The sequence below is a fragment of the Triticum urartu genome, chromosome 3A (assembly GCF_056163025.1).
Source record: "Triticum urartu cultivar PI428250 chromosome 3A, HENAU_Tu73, whole genome shotgun sequence".
NCBI classification, from domain to species: domain Eukaryota; kingdom Viridiplantae; phylum Streptophyta; class Magnoliopsida; order Poales; family Poaceae; genus Triticum; species Triticum urartu.
This window is the reverse complement of record NC_141875.1, coordinates 104351781-104370624: the sequence shown is the minus strand read 5'-3', so window position 1 is coordinate 104370624 and position 18844 is coordinate 104351781. Positions and strand designations below refer to the sequence as shown.

At 50.4% G+C, this 18844-nt stretch overlaps 3 protein-coding genes and 2 non-coding genes across 5 annotated transcripts; 4 read left to right on the top strand and 1 right to left on the bottom strand.

Moving 5' to 3' along the window:
• The first annotated feature begins 2116 nt into the window (after positions 1-2116).
• Positions 2117-3633, top strand: LOC125548128 (peroxidase superfamily protein). The gene is made up of 4 exons (XM_048711806.2): positions 2117-2386; positions 2546-2725; positions 2828-2990; positions 3082-3633. The coding sequence occupies exons 1-4, from the start codon at positions 2171-2173 to the stop codon at positions 3501-3503; spliced, it is 981 nt and encodes a 326-aa protein (XP_048567763.1). The 5' UTR covers positions 2117-2170; the 3' UTR covers positions 3504-3633.
• Positions 3634-3779: 146 nt separating this feature from the next.
• On the top strand, positions 3780-3851 carry TRNAP-AGG (transfer RNA proline (anticodon AGG)). The gene has a single exon. It is a non-coding gene; the product is annotated as a tRNA-Pro (tRNA).
• A 3279-nt stretch (positions 3852-7130) lies between these two features.
• TRNAP-AGG (transfer RNA proline (anticodon AGG)) lies at positions 7131-7202 on the top strand. The gene has a single exon. It is a non-coding gene; the product is annotated as a tRNA-Pro (tRNA).
• Positions 7203-7341: 139 nt separating this feature from the next.
• Positions 7342-8754, bottom strand: LOC125548127 (putative glutathione S-transferase GSTU6). The gene has a single exon (XM_048711805.2). The coding sequence runs from the start codon at positions 8390-8392 to the stop codon at positions 7532-7534; it is 861 nt and encodes a 286-aa protein (XP_048567762.1). The 5' UTR covers positions 8393-8754; the 3' UTR covers positions 7342-7531.
• Positions 8755-11062: 2308 nt separating this feature from the next.
• On the top strand, positions 11063-12157 carry LOC125548126 (uncharacterized). Its single transcript, XM_048711804.2, has one exon. The coding sequence runs from the start codon at positions 11171-11173 to the stop codon at positions 11906-11908; it is 738 nt and encodes a 245-aa protein (XP_048567761.1). The 5' UTR covers positions 11063-11170; the 3' UTR covers positions 11909-12157.
• Positions 12158-18844: the final 6687 nt, after the last annotated feature.

Here is an 18844-nt window from a genome sequence, read left to right as displayed (position 1 = left end):
GAAGCTCCGCTGAAAACGCTTGTGGCACTTGGAGGCGAGCTGCCTCTCACGGCCCGCAGAGCTGGCACTGCACGGGGCCGCCACCCGAGGATGGCGCAGGGGGGTTGGCGACCCGAGCAGGCGACGAAGGCGCAGGGGGGCGCTGGCCACGCGACGCCCAAAAGGCTGCTGGCTGGTCGGCGATGGTGGTAACGGAGCGGCGAGCTTCGATGCGTTGCTCGGTGAAGAGCAAACGAGAGAAGAGCTCGTGCGGAGGAAGCGGCGGCTTGGCGTTGTGGACGGCCTCGGCAAGGTTGTCGTAGTCGGCATCGAGACCCTTGATAACATAGCCAGCGAACTCCTCATCACTCAGCGGTCGACCGATAGAGGTCAATGTATCCGCCAAGACCTTGATTTTGTTAAAGTACGTTGTGGCAGATGAGTCCAGTTTCTTGATATCATCAAGCTTGCTGCGAAGAGCCATGGAGTGGGCGGTGGAGGTCTGTGTAAACGCATGCTCCAAAGTCGTCCACGCATCCAAGGAGGAGGCAGCAAAGAGGCAAAGACCAGCAACCCCGTCGCCGAGGGAACCCTGGATGGCGGAGAGGATCGCTTGGTCTTGCTGCACCCACACACGGTGCGCCGGGTTGATGGCCGGGCCATGGACGGCGGGAATAACCTGCGGCGGACACGGCAGGGAGCCATCAACGTAGCCAAGGAGGGAGCGCCAAAACAAATAGTTGTCCGGCGTGAGGCGAGTCGTGATGAGGTTGTCGAAGTGGAACGGGCCGGAGATCATGGCGGCGTCGGTGGTAGCAACAACGGGAGCCGCAGGGGCTTCGGGTGCCACACCCGCGGGCTGATCATGGGAGGCCCTCGAGGCCGCCGACATGATGGCGAGTGTCGGGGACGAGCCAGCAGTGGCCGCAGGTGGCGCCAGCATCGCGGCGGTGGAGAACGCCATCGTCGACGGCGCGGGAGACAGCGGGATCGGAGCCGAGAACAACGAACCAACGGCGGTGGTGCCGAAGACTTGGGGCCGCGGCGTCGCACCAGCGTGGGCGGGAAGGTTGAGAAGGGCGGCCAGCGTTGCGGGGATGGCCCCGGAGCTGGCGGAACCGGAGGCGGAAGCGGTCATGGTAGCTGCGGCGGCGGCCCTAGGGTTTGGGGCACGGCGGCGGCGGCGGCTGAGGTGGAGTTGTCGTAGGTCCTAGGTTTAGGCTGATACCATGTTAAACGTAGGATTTGTGGGAACTGGCTCAACCCTCTAGAGGTGGCCTATCACATATATTTATAAGGTTACACAATATACAGATTATACAGTTGGGCTACGTTACAAAGTCTAACAAAGCCCACTTGTGAGAAACCCTTCCACTAACACTTTGTTTCCCATGTTCATCACGAGTGTATGTGTGTACTAGCAGCAGGCCTTTTCTGACTGTAGCCTCCCAATTCCCATTTTCTCTGTGAACCAAAAGTACCACTGAAGTGCTCCTAGTGGGCTATCTGTTGGTAAATATGGGAATTGGTCATGTGGATGGAGTTCACTAATGAATTTTACATCTCTCTGAACAACTGATTTTTATCTTGGAGGCGCCCAAACTCCATTGTGACCAAATTGCTCAAAAATTAGTGAGCTGCCTCTCATTTCACTCTAGTCTTTCTAGAAAAATGAGCTTAAACATGTTACTCATCTTGCCTTGAAATGGCTGTCGTAACGGTGTTCTTCCGTGTTAGAAATATTATAGCTCTATCACATCACCAGCTTTCTGAAACCATCAAAATGCTACACATCTCTGGCCACTAATCAGAAACGAATGGTCTGCATCTGATTGTTGTTACTATGCTGGAGCATATGGCTTGGTTATGTGGGTGCAGTATGGCAACCTAGCACTTAGAAACTGCGGCCTGAGTGGCTGCTGCTATCTCACACAACAGAGCGACTCTTGCACAATTCGATGAAGGATATATCAATTGTATAATATGCAGGTTGATATTCTAGCTGTAATCCACAACATTCAGTAGTGCATGATCCACTTGCTACCCCACTGTCGACTGACCAAAATTGCGACAAGATTGTAGCAATTGGAAGATAGCACAAGCTGAGGAGACCCTATATAACGGACGTCAGGATTATACATGATTGGCACAAGTAGAATTGTTGTTGATAAGTGATAACCCTACTCATGCCATGGTAGCATCAGAAATAGCTGCCGTTTTCTTTCTGTTCAATGCCTTGTTGAGAGGTTCTTTGGTTCAAAGCCAAGGGCTGCAGAGAGGATTCTACGACTCCAGCTGCCCTGATGCAGAGGATATCGTGAGGTCTACTGTCGAGAAGTACTACAACAACGACGCCACCATTGCCCCGGGCTTGCTCAGGCTGCACTTCCATGACTGTTTTGTCCAAGTCAGTTCAGTAATTCTGTCCTCTACAGTATGCAGTTGTATGATTCCATAAATTTACTCTGAATCTCATGGCATACTGTTCCTTTTCATTTCCCAATAGACAGCAAAGTGCATATGTAAAGGGACGTAAATGACCTATTGCAGTTTTGCTCTATTATAGGGGTGTGATGCTTCTGTTCTGATTTCTGGAGCATCATCCGAGAGGAGTGCGCCACAGAACTTCGGTCTCAGGGGATTCGAGGTGATAGACGACGCCAAGTCCCAGCTGGAATCAACGTGCCCTGGGGTGGTGTCCTGCGCCGACATACTGGCCCTGGCCGCACGTGATTCCGTGGATCTGGTAGGCAAGTTTTGTTTCTGACTGAACTCCTGCCAAGAACTGTTTAGCTGAGAGCCTGATGACTGAACTGTTTGTCTGCCACGTTCTGTAAACGATGGCAAGACCGGCGGGCCAAACTGGCCAGTGCCTCTGGGACGAAGAGACGGGAGGATCTCATCAGCCGCAGACGCCAAGGCCCTGCCGTCTCCGGCCGACCCCGTGTCCGTCCAGCGGCAAAAGTTCGCAGACCAGGGCCTGTCCGACCACGATCTCGTCACACTAGTCGGTAATAATCTTCTTCGATCCTTCATACTACAAACGCATGACACTGCATAATGTTCAGTTAACCGTCCGGTGTAATGGTGATCTGCATGCAGGCGCGCACACGATCGGGCAGACGGACTGCGCGTTCGTGCGGTACCGGCTGTACAACTTCACGGCGACGGGGAACGCGGACCCGTCGATCAGCCCGGCGTTCCTGCCGCAGCTGCGGGCGCTGTGCCCGCCGAACGGAGACCCGGCGCGGCGGGTGGCGCTGGACAGGGACGGCGCGGGGGCCTTCGACGCGGCCTTCTTCAAGAACGTGAGGGACGGCAACGCCGCGCTGGAGTCGGACCAGCGGCTGTGGGGCGACGACGCCACGCAGGGGGTGGTGCAGAAGTACGCCGGCAACATCAGGGGGCTCTTCGGGCTGCGCTTCACCTACGAGTTCCCCAAGGCCATGGTCAGCCTGGGCGGCGTCGCCGTCAAGACGGGGAGGCAGGGCGAGATCAGGAGGAAGTGCTCCAGGTTCAACTGAACTGATGGTATGTGTAATTCTGTATGAGTATGGCTGGCTTGATGCGATGCTTGTGGTAATAAACCAATTGATTGGTGGGCAGCATGCGTGCCTGGTGTAAAAGTATCTTTGTTTGCTTGTTTTCCTTTCATTCTCTGTTGCGTGAGACAAGGCTAATGTTTGTTCCATGATCATGTGCTTCAGATACGCTGGCAGCAATATTGTGGTGTTATATAAAGCTGAAGCCAAACAGTAGCTGCTTAATTTGTAGAGACTAGATTAATTGAAACCACACAAGGGCATTTGGTCTAGTGGTATGATTCTCGCTTAGGGTGCGAGAGGTCCCGAGTTCAATTCTCGGAATGCCCCATTATTTTTCCTGTTTTTTTTCCTCTGTACTGTTGGACAACACTCTGAAACCAACATACTGTGTGGATGATACATTACAACTGATCTGGTGTATTTTAGCATTTCTCTAAGAAGCAACATCACTGGAAGTTTGATCCAGTGTAGAAATTCAGATGCCCAAGCGAGTGAAAACCACAGACCACAGACTTATTAAAGGGATTTATTTAAATCAACGTGCAGATTGTCGGAGGAGGATTCAATAGAGAGCTTGATGATTTTCAGCAAGGATGAGGTGGAGATTAGGATTAGAAAGCATATGCTTAAATCAATTTATCAAGGTTCTAATAAGTACTGTTTGATAGTTTGCGCCTAACTAAACGGTCCTTTGTGGACTTATGCGCTATCTTCCATGAAAGATGTGGTTTGTGGGACACGTTTTATGTATCAGTCGAAGAATTAGTCGTAATCTTTTTGCGTGAAATATTTCTGTTAGTTGGAGGTAATTAGAGGAGAGAATGAGATATAATAACATGGGAGGTAAAAACACATTTGCCCTCTCCATCGCGGCATTGCGGTCGGCAGGTGTCCGTCCGACATGGTGATGTTGTGCGACTTGTGTGGCAACGATGGCGGCTTCGGGCGGAGTTGGGCTGCTACTAAGCTTTGGTAGTCGGTCTCCCGGCGTGTTCGGGGGGCTGTCATGCCTCGCTTTGTCTTCTTGAAGTCGGAGCTGCAGAGGAGGTGCTTCTGCGGTGACGAGACGGGTGGTCGGTTCCGGTGCGGGCTCGATGCATGCGCAACACTTTTCCCCTGCAATACTCGTCGATAGAGTCGAAGCTGCCTGCTCATCGATGCATGTGATAGACTGTTTGGCATCGACTAGTGCAGGCCTCGGTGTTTGTTTGCGGGGAGGGCTACATCGGTGGTCATTGATGGTGGAGTCGAAGTCGCCCTCGCGGAGGTGTGATGACGATGACATCCGATTGCAACCTCGATGGCGCTTTTCTCGTCGACGACATGTGCGCGTTCTTGTGTGGGTTGCTAGGTCGTCGTGTGTGCTTTGTTTTTGCGGGCGTGTTGTGACAGTTTTCACCTGGTTTTCTGTTAATAACTGGGCAACTTTCTTCAACCTTTTTTAATGAATCAGGCCCTACAGGGCCGTGTTTGAAGAAACGCGGGAGGTGGGAATAAATTGCTTGTGCTGAAACCTTGTATTTTTTTACTCTGTATATGCACTACTTGAAGGTAGTTTTGTTGATCTAGGTGGACTATAGCTCATTATACAAAAGAAAAATACATAGCTTTGTGAAATGTGATGACTTGCAATACTGCCAATAAATAAATTAAGATAGAGTTTTAGAAGTTTCACATTTTATAAATACTTAAGTAAGTTTGCTTCTCGTCGTATTTGCAGAACAACAAAGAAGCCACATGTTCAAGCCTTACTTGAGTGATCCTGATGCAAGTTCAAGCCTCTATTTTTAAACCCTCCTTTTATTAATTAATTAAGCAGAAGGTTATTACAATCATTTATTACAGCATATGTCTGTTGTGTCATGTCCTGGAAGACAACAATCACTTCTTTTTTACTTATGTGGCTGCCCATTTCGTTTGATGTTGCTTTTCTAAGAACAACTCCAACGGGTCGACCCAAATGGACGGCGATTTCGTCTGATTTTTATTCGTTTGGGTCGACCGCCCGTCCGGTGTCCGTACTGTTTTTGATATGGATTGACAGCGCGCCCAATTTTACATTGATTTGCACTCAACATATTATCAAATGAAAATGTTTTACAAGCCAAATAGTCTGGCCGCCCAAATAAATAGTATAGTTTGACAAGGCAAATACAAATAAAAATGTTTCACATAGTTTTGCAAACGAATAAAAAAAGATATATCTATTGGTTGCCAACATGAGCCCATATATGCTCAACCAAATCATTTTGCAATTGCACGCGAGTTTCCCAATCACGCATGTTTTCATGAAATTGAGTGAACTGCTCAAATGTTGTCGCTACCACATGCTCAGGCACAACATTCTCACCCTGAAACTGAAAGCCTTGATCGTACAGACGTTTCGACCACTCCCTCTCTAATATGGTTGAAACATGCCTACTCATACGGAAACGGCGGCGGAATTTGTGATGTTTGAACAACGGGTTTGTTGTATCAAAGTAGTCCTTTCAGAGAAGAAAATGCCCGCTCTCTTGGTTGCGATTCAACGCCGAAGGTGGCCCGGAATGGAGCCACGGAACAATGGCCGCTGGCTGTTGAGGTGGTGATGGACCAACACGGCAACCAATATCTCATCCTCGTCGTCGAACGACGAATTGTCGGAGTCACAAAGGAAATTGTGAAGAAAAAAACTCGTCAGCGGAGTCAATTTCGTACCTTGGCAAACTGTCAAACAACTTGCGGGCGTTGAAGAAGGAGACGGCCGGCGAGGGGAGTCGCGACGCCCACAGACCAGGTAGCTGCCCTGCCGGTGTCCAACGAGTGTGACGGCATCCGACGAGCGTGTCGGTCGGATGTGGCAGGGGCGGCGAGGCGGCTTCTTGGTCGCGGGCGGCTGTGCGGTGGGGGAAGCGGCGGTGGGAAGCAGTTTGCTCCCCGGCGGCAAAACGGCGGCGGAGGGCGACGCGGGGGAGGGGGGAGGGGAGGGGCGGCGTTGCTGGCTCAAAAATGGACCGAAAATTGATCACCCGCGGACGAAAAACAGACGCGCGTTTATTTAGGTCGACGTGTTGAGTCGTCTTTTATGTCCGCATCGACCTGAACGGATGGCCGCGAATGAAATGGGTCGCCTTATTGGAGTTGATCTAAGGTTGTAGGATAGATGGGTATCCTACGAACTTTTCGGATCTTTACAAGATCATTTGGGCTAGCGCAGGCGACACTCGTCACCACCTTTAGGTTGTCTTTGGTGTTGCTTCTTGAACGATTCGGTCCATTCACACCAAGCTTGTCATTGAGAATATTCATTGACGATGCCCTACTGATGCCATTTATAAATTGTACGGTTTGTTGCACTAGGGGCGGGTCCTTAGTAAAAAGCCGGATAGAGTCACCCCTCCGCCTGCCCCTTGATATTGGTTGTATCCATTGGGTCTATTGTTGTGATGTTGCCCACAACAGTGAACTTGCTTTGCTTTCCCTTTCTAACCTGTTTTATGATGTACATCCTCGATGCTTGGTGGTTTGTTGCTTCATTAATAAACGGGGTGAGAAGCCATACTCATGTTTGTCAAATACAGAAACTGAATGCTCAAATACGTTATGTACTGAATTGAAATCACACGAGGGCATTTGGTCTAGTGGTATGATTCTCGCTTAGGGTGCGAGAGGTCCCGAGTTCAATTCTCGGAATGCCCCTTTACTTTTTCTCTGTTTTTCCTATTTTTTCTCTGTTCTTTTTTTCCTTCTTATACATGACACCGTACACTCTGGACTAACTGCTGTGAAGATGATACGACTCTGTTCTTTTTATTGGAAGGCAGTTCTCTGGCTAGAGTTTCTCAAAAACCTGGTTCGATCCAGCGGAGAATTCCAGAATTCCAAACAAGAATACAGACTTATTATACTACTGCAAGTAGAAGAACTAAATAATCCACCGGCTTAAGGGATCGGATTCAGAATTTCAAATTCAATTCAATTCCTCCTCTGCGCGCGATGGATCGAGCCACTCGCGTTGGAATTAACTACTACTGCTGCTGCGTCTGATGCGGCGGCAGATACGGCAGGCCTAGGCGAGCCCGCTTCATGAGGTTGTACTCCACCAGCGGCGCCGCGTCCGGCACGACCTCCCTCACACCGTCCAGCGCGCCGAACCGCTCCGCCCACGCCGCCAGCCGCGGCGTCCTGGCCGGGTCGACGGTCCGCACGCCGCACATGGCCTCCGACGCGCGCAGCCACCCGAGGAACCCGCCGAGCGCCACGTCCACCAGCCCCACGCCGTCCCCGCCGAAGAAGTCCCTGTCCCCGAGCTCCCCCTCGAACGCCTCCAGCACGGCGACGACCTCCCTCGCCGCGCCCGCCCGCTCCTCGGCCGTGCTCCCGGCGTAGAGCGGCGTCCACGTGGGGAGCAGCTTCTGGTCGACGCAGGCCGCCCAGAAGCGGGCGGCGGCGCGGCCGCGCGGGTCGTCGGGCGGGGGCAGGAGGCGCGGGAGGCGCTCCGGGAACGCCTCGTCGATGTACTCCAGGATGACCAGCGACTCGGCGACGGGGCGGCCGCCGTGGATGAGCACGGGCACCTTCCCGCCGTGGGCCGGGTTGGAGGCGAGGAGGAGCGGGCTCTTGCCCCGCTCGCCGAACAGGTCCTCCTCCACGTACTCGTAGGGGACGCCCTTGAGGTTCAGCGCGAACCGCGCACGCAGCGCGAACGGGCTCGTCCAGAACCCCAGCAGCGTCAGCCCCTCCTCCCTGCTACCACCGCCGCCTCCGGTCGCCGCCGCCATTGCTGCCGTGCCTGCCGATCGAGTGGTGCGATGATTGAGCAGCCTCGCGGGTGTGTATGGTGGGGATTTTTTGATGATTGGTCTGGTGGATCTGGTGCGACGGATCATGTGCTTGTTCAGATATAGAACTTCGATTCGTCATGCGTGACGGTGAGTGTGTGGCCGTATTGTGCGATTGGAATGGTTATCCTGTCTCAGATGCCATTTTTTGGCGCGACCAAGTGAGCAAACTGGTCATTTCTTGCCATTTCTTTCGTTTTGAGCTCTACTGAAGAATGGACAGGCAGCAGATATGCAAACTCTCATCAGTCAGTCACTCCGAGCTTCCCTCGGTGGCTCTATGTGCGGCTTGTTCTGTGGGATCGATTAACAATGGAATAGAGAATCGAATATACAGATGTAATATAGATGAGCAAAGGTGATTCATTATGCTCATTTTAGTTCTTGGTTCCTGTTTGTTCTTATCTTTCTGTTTCAACCCAGAAGATCCATCTTTGACCAACATTTCCATCAAACAAAGGAAAGGGCTCATCTGCTCTTTTTAACGGCTGAAGGCCTTGGAAGATATCAACAAACAGAGTAGTATATTTGCTGGAAAAAAAAACTAAAGCTTTTCCTGAAAAGGTTGGTCTTCTTGTATTTGCTTAGCATTCATATTCACTTCCCTGAGAAACACAGAAAAAAAAAGTATGTATTTCCACGAGAAGCACACATTTGCTTCTCGTGGAAGCACAAATTTGCTTCCGCGAGAAGCAAAGTTGTGCTTCTTGAGAAAGACAAAAAATAAAGCACTGTTTTGGTTTTGCAAGAAGCATACTTTTTTGTGGAAAAAAATGTTCGTCGAAACCTATTAACATGTGATCTAGTTTTTAAGATCTCGACACGAGACCCAAACTGTGGCAAGTGACACAGGCGCCACTTGTCAGCATCTGAGAAGGTCGGGTGACCTTTACAACTTATCTAGCGATTTCGCCGCTCCCCCCCTCTCTCTGTAAAAATTCGCAGCCCAACAAAAAAGACAACGAAACAGGGCGCCCCTATGTATCGCTTATAGCGAGAACTAGGGGACCCTCGCGTCAAGCAGAGCGCAAGATGGGCCAGCCCAGCTGCGCAGAGGCGACTGCCTCTTTTTTTTTCATTTTTTTCTGTACTTCCATTTATACTTCCAAATATTCCAAATAAATATATTACAAAAAACACTTTACATAAAGTATTTCAAAAAAATGTAAGCCAAGCATTTTTTTCTCATATATAAAAAATGCATACAAAAAATATAATGTGTGAAATTTTTAATCATGTATTTAAAAAATGTTAATACAAGCATTTGAAAAAAAGGTTAAACAGATATTTGAAAAATGCTAATCAAGCATTAAAAATGTTAAATGCGCATATAAAAAATGTTGATCATGTATTAAAAATATCAAACTTGTATTTGAATAATGTTAATCCAGAATATGAAAAACTGTTAAATATGTATAGAAAAAATATTGACAATGTATAAAAAAGTTAATTTGGTATATGAAAAATGTTAATCAATCATTTCAACAAATTAAAATTGTATTAAAAATGTTAATCAAGCATGTGAAAACGTGTTAAATATGTTGACAATGTATTTAGAAAATTAATCTGGTATTTGAAATATGTTAATCAATTATTTAGAAATGTTAATTGTGTGTAGAAAGAAAGTTGATGATGTATTAAAAATGTTAATATGTGATTTAAAAAGTGTAATCAATAATTTAACTATGCTAAATGTGTATAGAAAAATGTTGACCATGTACTCAGTAAATATTAATCTTCTTTTTGAGAAATGTTAAACATGTATTAGAAAAATGTATTAGATGTATTAAAAATGTTTATAGAAAACAGTGAAAAATAGAGAGAAAAGAAAAGAAAACCAATGAAAAACATGAAAAAAACCCAAACAAAATGAAGAAAAGAAAAAAGGCGGTGAAAACCAAGAACGAAACGAAGAGAACTAAAAAATGAAGAAAAAAGAAAGAAAAGAAAAATGCCCATGAAAACCGAGAAAGAAACAAGAAAATAAATAGAAAACCTCCTATGAAAACAGAGAAAGAAACGAAGAAAAATCGATGAAAACACAAAAAAAAACTGAAAATCAATGAAAAAGCTGCTCTATTCCTTCAAGTAGGACGCGTCCTACTAATTTAACATGGACTTGATGGTGACTTATGGGCTAGTAGTGCTACATAGCAAATAGTAGATTCTGGGATGGATCCCTACAAGGAGCTCAGTTTTCAAATTCAAATTCTACAGCGCAAAAAAATTTCTGAATTTATTAGTGGACACTCATACACATGTATACTATATATGTAAAAATTTCGCCGGATTATACTTCACATGTGGCGTACAGAAAAAAAAACCAATACATATTTTTAAATGGGTTTTTTATTTTTGTTATTGGGCCGGATTATTGTTTGTTTTTACAGCCTACAAATCACAACATTAAACGGAATTTAACATGTTCTTGCGGAATACATATATTTTCCATGGATTTTTTTTTGAATTTTTTGAGACTTTTAAATATGTTTTTTGATATTTTTTCAAATACCGAGCTCCGAAGAGCTCGGCCTCCAAAACTTCACCCCCCTAAATGCACGCCTTACACAGGCCGAATGGTGACAAATCACTCACAGCGTGAATCTTAAAGCAAGGAAGGATCTGACGGTTGGCGCTCCTACCTCTTTTTTTTTTTTACGGGAACTCTCCTACTCCTACCTCCTTTTTAGATAGCCGCGCCCCCCGAACCTCCTCCAACCACCAAGCGCGAGCCACTGAGCGGGAGCAGCCCACCTTGCTCAGCATCCTCACTCTCGCTCTCCTCTCCTCGATCCCTCCGCCTCCCTCTTCCTCCCTACACCGGAAATGGCCGGCAAGGACGTCGTGCCGACGGCGACCACCCAGCGGAAGAGCGTGGCGAGGCGGCTGTGGCGCGTGGTGCGCGCCGTGCTCTACATGCTGCGGCGCGGGGTGCTCCCGTCCGGGCGCAAGCTGGCCATGGACCTCGGCCTCCTCCTCCGCCGCGGCAAGAAAGCCGGCAAGGCCCTCGGCGGCCTTTCCTCGGCGAGGTCGTCGTCCTTCTCGTGCCGCGCGCTCGACCCGGCCCTCGCGGTGCACGAGCCCTCGCGCAGCCGCCGCGAGGTCGAGTTCAGCTGCAGCAACACCCCTTTCTCCGCCGCCGCCACGAGCCGCGGCCACCGCGGCGACGAGGGCCCCGGGTGCTACTACAGCTACGACGCGGCCGACATCGCCAGGGTGTTCGAGATGCTCAACGAGGGCGGCCACCCCTTCGACGACGACGCGCTCGTAGTGGCGCCGGCCACCGCGACGCCGTCGCCCGCGCTGTGGACTTCATCCTCCTCCGGGGCCGGGCGAAACCCGGGGGCTAGGCGGCTCCGCATCGCCGACTCGCCGTACTCGGCGCCGGGCAACGAAACGCCGGGCGAGCAGCAGGTGGACAGGAAGGCCGACGAGTTCATCAGGAGGTTCTACGAGCAGCTGCGCGCCCAGAAGAGCGTCGCCGCCACGCCGGAGAACGACGGTCACGCCGCCGGCTCGTACACCGGCCGTTCCCCACGTCCGGTCGCCGCCGGCACCGTTTAGTGAAGTGTCTCAGCGGAGCACCGGAGCCCGAGGCGGCCACCGGTCGCCCGGCCGGCAGGAGGGTCTAGACACGCCGCATGCATGCATCTGTTGTGTTTGACTCTTGTCCTTGTGCACCAGTCCATGTTGATGTCGCGTTTAATCAGTTTGCTCCGGTTTCTGTTAATTGAGAGAGATTTTGCTTAAACAGTCCTCGTGTGTACTTGCTTAGATCAATATATTCTTCGATGAATGCTTCAATTTGGATTATGTAATAAGCTGCATAAAAGTATAAGCGAGTGACAATTGCTTATACTGAACCTGGGCGATGTGGAGCACTAAAGAAAGAAGGCAACAAATATTGAGTTGGATAACTGTCTTTGAATTTTGTGTAGTACTAGTGCTCGCTTTAGCATGTTTGTTGGATGTGTCGGATGGTACACCAATATTTGCAGAACATCGTCACTCTTTATGGTTGCAACCTTTTTGACCACGATGACTCACAACCTTAACTAGAATTGGTAGATTCGAAGTAATGCTTACAAGAAAACGGCCACTAATTTTTTTTGCGGGGTAAAACGGCCACTAATTAATAGATCATGCAATGGTCATCTATTTTCCACATGATCACATTACATGGTTTTCGTTCAAGAATTAGCAAATTAAAGTCTTCATCAGTCCGAGAGACGAAGAGAATAAGTCCTGGAGCATCCCTCATTCTTTAACGGAAGCTTATAGAATCAACGTCGGATATTTTTGCCATTTTGAGAACTTCTCTTGGTGATTCGCGACTCGTGGCAGGGGCGTCGGCAAGTGGGGGCGGCAGCACAGGCGGAGTACAGAGTCTTACCTTTCAGGGTGAAAGCCCAAAGTCTTGCCTTAATTGGTTGTGTGTAGCAGTGACTTTGTTGAAGGCATTGTTTTGAGAACGTGGATCTTCTTCAGGGTGAAAATCTAAGATTTAGAATCGGGCGATGACGGTGCTTTTGTACCGTTTCCTTCTTGGAGGTGTCGCTTTTGAAGAATTGGGACTTCGGGTGTTGTCTAGGTTGTGATTCATGCTGCAGCTACAAGGAATTGATTATCGTTGCAGGGTGTTTCTTCTTCTTCTTCTTGTTCTTCTTCTTCTTATTGTCTTTTGGTTGTGTGCATCCGTAATGTCTTTAGGACATTGCATTGTTGCAGAGACTTGATGTAATTGGTATCTTTATGATATTAATATATTTCCTTTTGTCGAAAAATGTGAATGCCCTCAAGCACATTGGATCCCGTGCATGAACCTATGCTGGATCGATGTCGGATAACTTTGGATCGATGTCGGGTCAGTTGGGGGGGGAGGGGGAAGGAGAGGTTTTGCTGGTTGCACCAACCAAGAACTAGAATTAGGAAACATACTAACCTGTGTTGCTCCATACACTCGGAGATAAAGGTGATGGCAGCTCCCCAGCCATCTGACTCTCTCCCTCTTCCTCGCCGAGATACTCCACCCGGCGAAGCCTGGGAGGAGTCCATGGGGGCGACACTTACCTCTCTCGCCTTGAATAACGACCCGCTCGTGGTGGTGGTCCTGGGTGTTGTGGTATGTTGCTAGTCGTAGTGCGACACATGAGGTGGTTGCTTGACGGGCATGGTGGTATTGCATGTTCCATGCTGAACAGGAGTGGTGGTGCTGACGTTGACTCGGTTGCTTCTCCATTGTGGTGGTGTTGTTGATGTCCTTCTGCTCCATTTTGTGTGCTTACTTGTTGTCGAACACAAAAAAGATGTCGCTCGGTCTTGTGGGTTTCATAACGGCTAGCCCTCTAACCCAGGATTCGCCAAGGTGGTAGGAATTAGGCTCTGGGACAAAGCTTTATACAATGGGCCATGTTCGCTTAGAGTTAAAGCGGCAACGAAGTCTGTTACCTCTGATAAACCATTCATCAAAACTGAGTTGGGCGGTCGAGTCCAAGTATGGGCAAAAGCTTTATGGTCGACAAGAGAGCTGCTATACGTACGATCAAATTCGGTACGATCTTTGTATGAGAAAACTCATCTGATGTGGTGGGCCCAGACCTTGGAAAACGGGCATGTCTCTTGTCGTACAAATCGTATGACAATTGATCGAACGTGAGGCAGTTTCGGGTCGACAATGGTCGACGACAACAATGATATCGTACACGTGTCGTTGCTCTTCTCAGTGGCTTTTCTGAAGATATCACTCTCAGTAACTCCAGGTGGCGATCATGTTATGCGGTGGTGGACTGTTTAAGTCAACTTTTTGTGTTATTGTGCTTTCCCTTCTATTGGGGTTTTCATCCTAGTTTTCTTTATAATTTGGATCACTCTATTTTTTTCCCCTCTATATGCTATGTGTAGAAACGCTCTAATTTCTGACGAGATTTCCTTTTGAAAAACAAACAGCTAGACTCAGGGAGACAGATGAACTGATAGCCATACAGTGAACACTCAGTTAGGACCAGCGCGGGACTCCTCAGTTGGGACTACTGTTGGCAGATCAAGCAGTATAGGACCAAGGAAAAGGAGAGGGAGCTGGTACGGAAGTTGGCCGTCGGGGTCGTGGCCGGTGACATGAATGCCTGCATTTGCAGGCTGCCGGGTCAAACGATCTGCTGAGAACTCGAAATCATCTTCTTCGGTTCGTTCTCAAGTTGATTTCGCGGCGTATTGACTCGCTGAAGGGACCCTTCCGCGGCCGATCGAGGATGAAGGACACCGCTTCTCTCCGTAAACCCAGAACGATTGATGTGAGTGCAGGCCCAATTCCACGAGCTGACTAGCAAGTGAGACAGACAGATGCTGCAGGCTATCCTCACCGAATCAATACGGTACTACTACGAGGCCGCGCCTGATCCAGCTTCTTAGCGATGCATTGTATCTCATAGGCCTGGTTCAATACAGAACGATTATCCATCATTTTGTAATCATGAAACTGCTTCATAGCATACAACTCGCTTCCAGCATCGGTTGCGCCGAACTTAGCTTCGAACACATCCCACAATTTCTTGGCAACGCGCATATGGAGATACGCGTTGACTAGCTTGTCCCCAATCATAGTAAGAACAGCTCCCACAAAGATGATGGTTGCCTCCTTAAACGCATTCTCCTGTTCAAGAGCAATCGTTACCACGGAAGACACACCACCAACCCAGAACACGTTCGTTGTTATGAGCCACAACGTAGTCCTATTCTGCCAACGCTTAAAATGCTATGAGCCACAAGGTAGTCCTATTCTGCCAACGCTTAAAATACGTCCCGGTAAACTTTTCCGGTTTCAGAGTAGCGGCGAAGCCATGAGTCGAAAAGTGCCTAAAATAAGGTTTTTGAATTTATGGAAATATTAGCACTTTTTCGACTAATCTAGACCATGAGTAAACAGTAAGTATGGCAAATACGGTATGCATCTCATACCGATACCTAAGCATGTGAGCACGTACAGTACATAGAACCGAAACATCTATGAACATCATATATACGTATACGGCCAACACATGAACGAGCAAATAGGGGATGGACGAGTCATACCCTCCGGTTGGCCAGGCCAACGCGGCAGGGGCAGCGGCAGCCTCAGCCGAGGCCGAGGCCTTCTTCTTGGCGGCTCCGTTGTCAGCCATGGAGTCGATGTAGGGGAAGTAGTGAAAGCAGAGGCGGACGGAGACGGGGACAGATCGGGAGCAGTCGCGTCGAGACGCTCCCAAAAACCTTATTGCCGTTCTCCCGGGCAGGATCTCGAACGACAGGATTCCAGAGGCACCTGCTCTCCCGACCAATCGTGCACGCGGTCGTCGGAATGGGATCGCCGGAAGCAGCACAGAGAGAGGAACAACAAATGACGGCTAGGGTTATGCCAGAGGGAGTGAGTGAACTGAGTTAGGGTTCACTCCAATGGCCAGCGCCTTCTTATATAGGTCGTCGGATGGATGCGCCTGGGCTCAGGCCCACGACGGCTCGGCTCATTCCCGCAACCCAAGGCGCACGTGCTCTCCCGGCCAACCGTGCACGCGGTCGTCGGGATGAGATCGCCGGAAGCAGCACGGAGAGAGGAACAGTAGATGACGACTAGGGTTGTGCGAGAGGGAGTGAGTGAACTGAGTTAGGGTTCACTCCACTGGCGAGCGCCTTCTTATATAGGCTGTCGGATGGATGCGCCTGGGCTCAGGCCCACGACGGCTCGGCTCATTCCCGCAACCCGAGGCGCGCGTGCTCTCCCGACCAACCGTGCACGCGGTCGTCGGGATGAGATCGCCGGAAGCAGCACAGAGAGAGGAACAGTAGATGACGGCTAGGGTTGTACGAGAGGGAGTGAGTGAACTGAGTTAGGGTTCATTCCACTGGCCAGCGCCTTCTTATATAGGCCGTCGGATGGATGCGTCTGGGCTCAGGCCCACGACGCCTCGGCTCATTCCCGCAACCCGAGGCGCGCGCACGCTTCATGACGAGGCGAGGCGTGGCGAGGCGAGGCGGGCGGTGGAGGAGGAGGAGCGCACATGTAGAGTTTCTATTCCCAAGCTTCCAATAGGAAGTGATGGAGCAACCCTTCTAAAAAGGTCTCACTCTTCTTACTGTAGCAGTATGGTACTAAACTTCCTACACTCCTTATCACTTGCCATATACATGCATGGGCCTTAGAGATTAACCAAGGATTATTGTCTTAGGCCTAAGCCCATCCATAATCCAACCGTCGACAAGGGTCAATGACAACAACGATATCCTACACAAGCGTTGTTGCTCTTCGCGAAGGCTTTTGTGAAGATATCACTCTCAATAACTCCAGGTGGTGATCGTGTTATGTGGTGGTGGTATGTTTAGGTCAACTTTTGTGTTATTCCGTTTCTGTTTTCCCTTTTATTTATGTTTACATCCTAGTTTTTCTCATAATTTGGATCACCCTATATCCCAAAAGTTTAGGTCAACTTTTGTGTTATTCTGTTTTCCCTTTTATTTGTGATTACATCTTAGTTTTGCTCATAATTTGGATCATGCTATTGCTATGTGTAGAAGCACCCTAATTTCTGACGAGATTTCCTTTTGAAATGCAGGGAGACAAATTAACTGATAGCCATACATTGAACACTCCAGTTAGGACCAGCGTGAGGCTCTCAGGCCAACTCCACCGTGCGATCCCAAACAGACGTCCGTTTTGTTCGGATTCTATCCGTTTGGGTAACGATTTGGGTTATGTTCAGGCGTGTCCTCGGATGCGGTGGCTGTGCGCCCAGCGCGCGACCGCATCCATTTACCTTATCCTGTCCGCGTCTCTTTAAAAAAGCAGAAGCAACGTTTCAAATGCCAAGCCCTAGTTCAGACCAGCGACCCCAGTTCATTACGCCGGCAACAGAGCCAGCGGCCTACACGTCCATCGCCGGCATCAGCCAGCGGACGACAACATAGCCAGCCTCCAAAAATGAATAGTTGTCCTCGCCGACAACACAGCCAGCGGCCGGCAACACAGCCGGCCACCAAAATGAATGTTTTCTCGCCGGCACACAGACAGCGGCCCAACGGGCGGATGGCACCCATGCCAGCCTCCAAAAAGAACGGCCACGGCCGATCGGACGACCTAATTCAGGCCTTCGGCTTTGAGCATCTCCTTCTGCTTGGTCTCGAACCAGGCCCTCGTCTTGTCGCTCATCTTCGACAAGTCCACGCTCATGATCGCAAGGGACACCTCCTTCGCTTTGGTGGCGGCGTTCGTGGCCTCGATGTCGAGCTGCCTCTGCCTGGCCTTGATGTTGTCGGCCTCGATGTCGAGCTGCCTTTGCCGGGCCGCCTCCTTCATGTCGATCTTCCTCCTCTTGGCCGCCTCCTCCATCTCAAGCTTCTTTGTTTGAAGGTGCGTAGGCCGGGCGACCGACGAGCCTGTGCTCGCCGGGCCGACGGCCGCTGCAGGGAACCCGGCCGGACGGCCCATGCCAAGCATGAGGATGACGTGCGCTTTGTTGATGAGGTCCTTCTTCTCGTCGGCAGCGGCCTTGCGCCGCGCGGCCTCCAGCTCCTCGCGCTGGGCGACGAACTTGGCCGCGGCGGCATTGACCTTGACGGCCGCTCTCCGTTCCCTCCTCTTCGCCGATTCCGCGTCCAACTTGGCGATCTCCTCCGGCGTGCACTCCGACCACGGTTTTCTTGGCGCCTTCTTCTTCACCTTTGCGGGCGGGTCGACGGCCAGGCCGCTGGAACTCGACGGGGCGTCGGCCATGGCCGGGGGAGAGAGGGGCGGCGGGAGGGACGTGAAAGGGTTTGGGGGAAATGGCGGCAAATGAGCGTGGGGATTTTTGGTTTCTCCCACCGACAGGCGGGCCATGGGAGGACAAGCGCGCGCGTCCCGCCCGTCCGCGCGCTGTCTGTTTCACCCCAAAACCGGCTTAAACTTGGGCCAGGGATGGGTCGAAAGCGAACACAAAGCGGACAAAAGTTCGTTTGCGCCCGCGTGCTGGGCCGTCTCGTTTGTCCGTTTTACCTCAAACGGACGGGGACGGACAGGATAGGGTCACGCGGTGGAGTTGGCCTCAGTTCGGACTACTGCTGGCAGATCAAGCGGTACAGGACCAAGGAAAAGGAGAGGGAGCTGGTACGGATGTTGGCCGTCGAGGTCGTGGCCGGTGACATGAATGCCTGCATTTGCAGGCTGCCGAGTCAAACGACCTGCTGCGAATTCGAAAGCATCTTCTCCGGTTCTTTTTTCGCGGTGTATTGACTCGCTGAAGGGACCCTTCCGCGGCCGATCGAGGACCACGGACACCGCTTCTCTCCGTAAACCCGTAACGATTGATGTGAGCGCAGGGCCAATTCCACGAGCCGGCTATCGAGGACCAAGTGAGACACATGCTGCAGGCTATCCTCACCAAATCAACACGGTACCACTGCGACGCCGCGCCTGATCCTCGCGTAAACCTTGTTGGACCGCGGCGCAGGCTTCACAATCGAGTGGCCGCGGGGGCTCGGTCAAGACAGGAACGG

Excerpts from the sequence above, each read along its gene's own strand:
- LOC125548128 (XM_048711806.2), top strand. The coding sequence starts at position 2,171 with ATGGTAGCATCAGAAATAGCTGCCGTTTTCTTTCTGTTCAATGCCTTG. Across the intron at positions 2,387-2,545 it reads TCCATGACTGTTTTGTCCAA|GGGTGTGATGCTTCTGTTCT; the intron begins GTCAGTTCAGTA and ends GCTCTATTATAG. Across the intron at positions 2,726-2,827 it reads CACGTGATTCCGTGGATCTG|ACCGGCGGGCCAAACTGGCC; the intron begins GTAGGCAAGTTT and ends AACGATGGCAAG.
- LOC125548127 (XM_048711805.2), bottom strand. The coding sequence starts at position 8,392 with ATGATCCGTCGCACCAGATCCACCAGACCAATCATCAAAAAATCCCCA.
- LOC125548126 (XM_048711804.2), top strand. The coding sequence starts at position 11,171 with ATGGCCGGCAAGGACGTCGTGCCGACGGCGACCACCCAGCGGAAGAGC.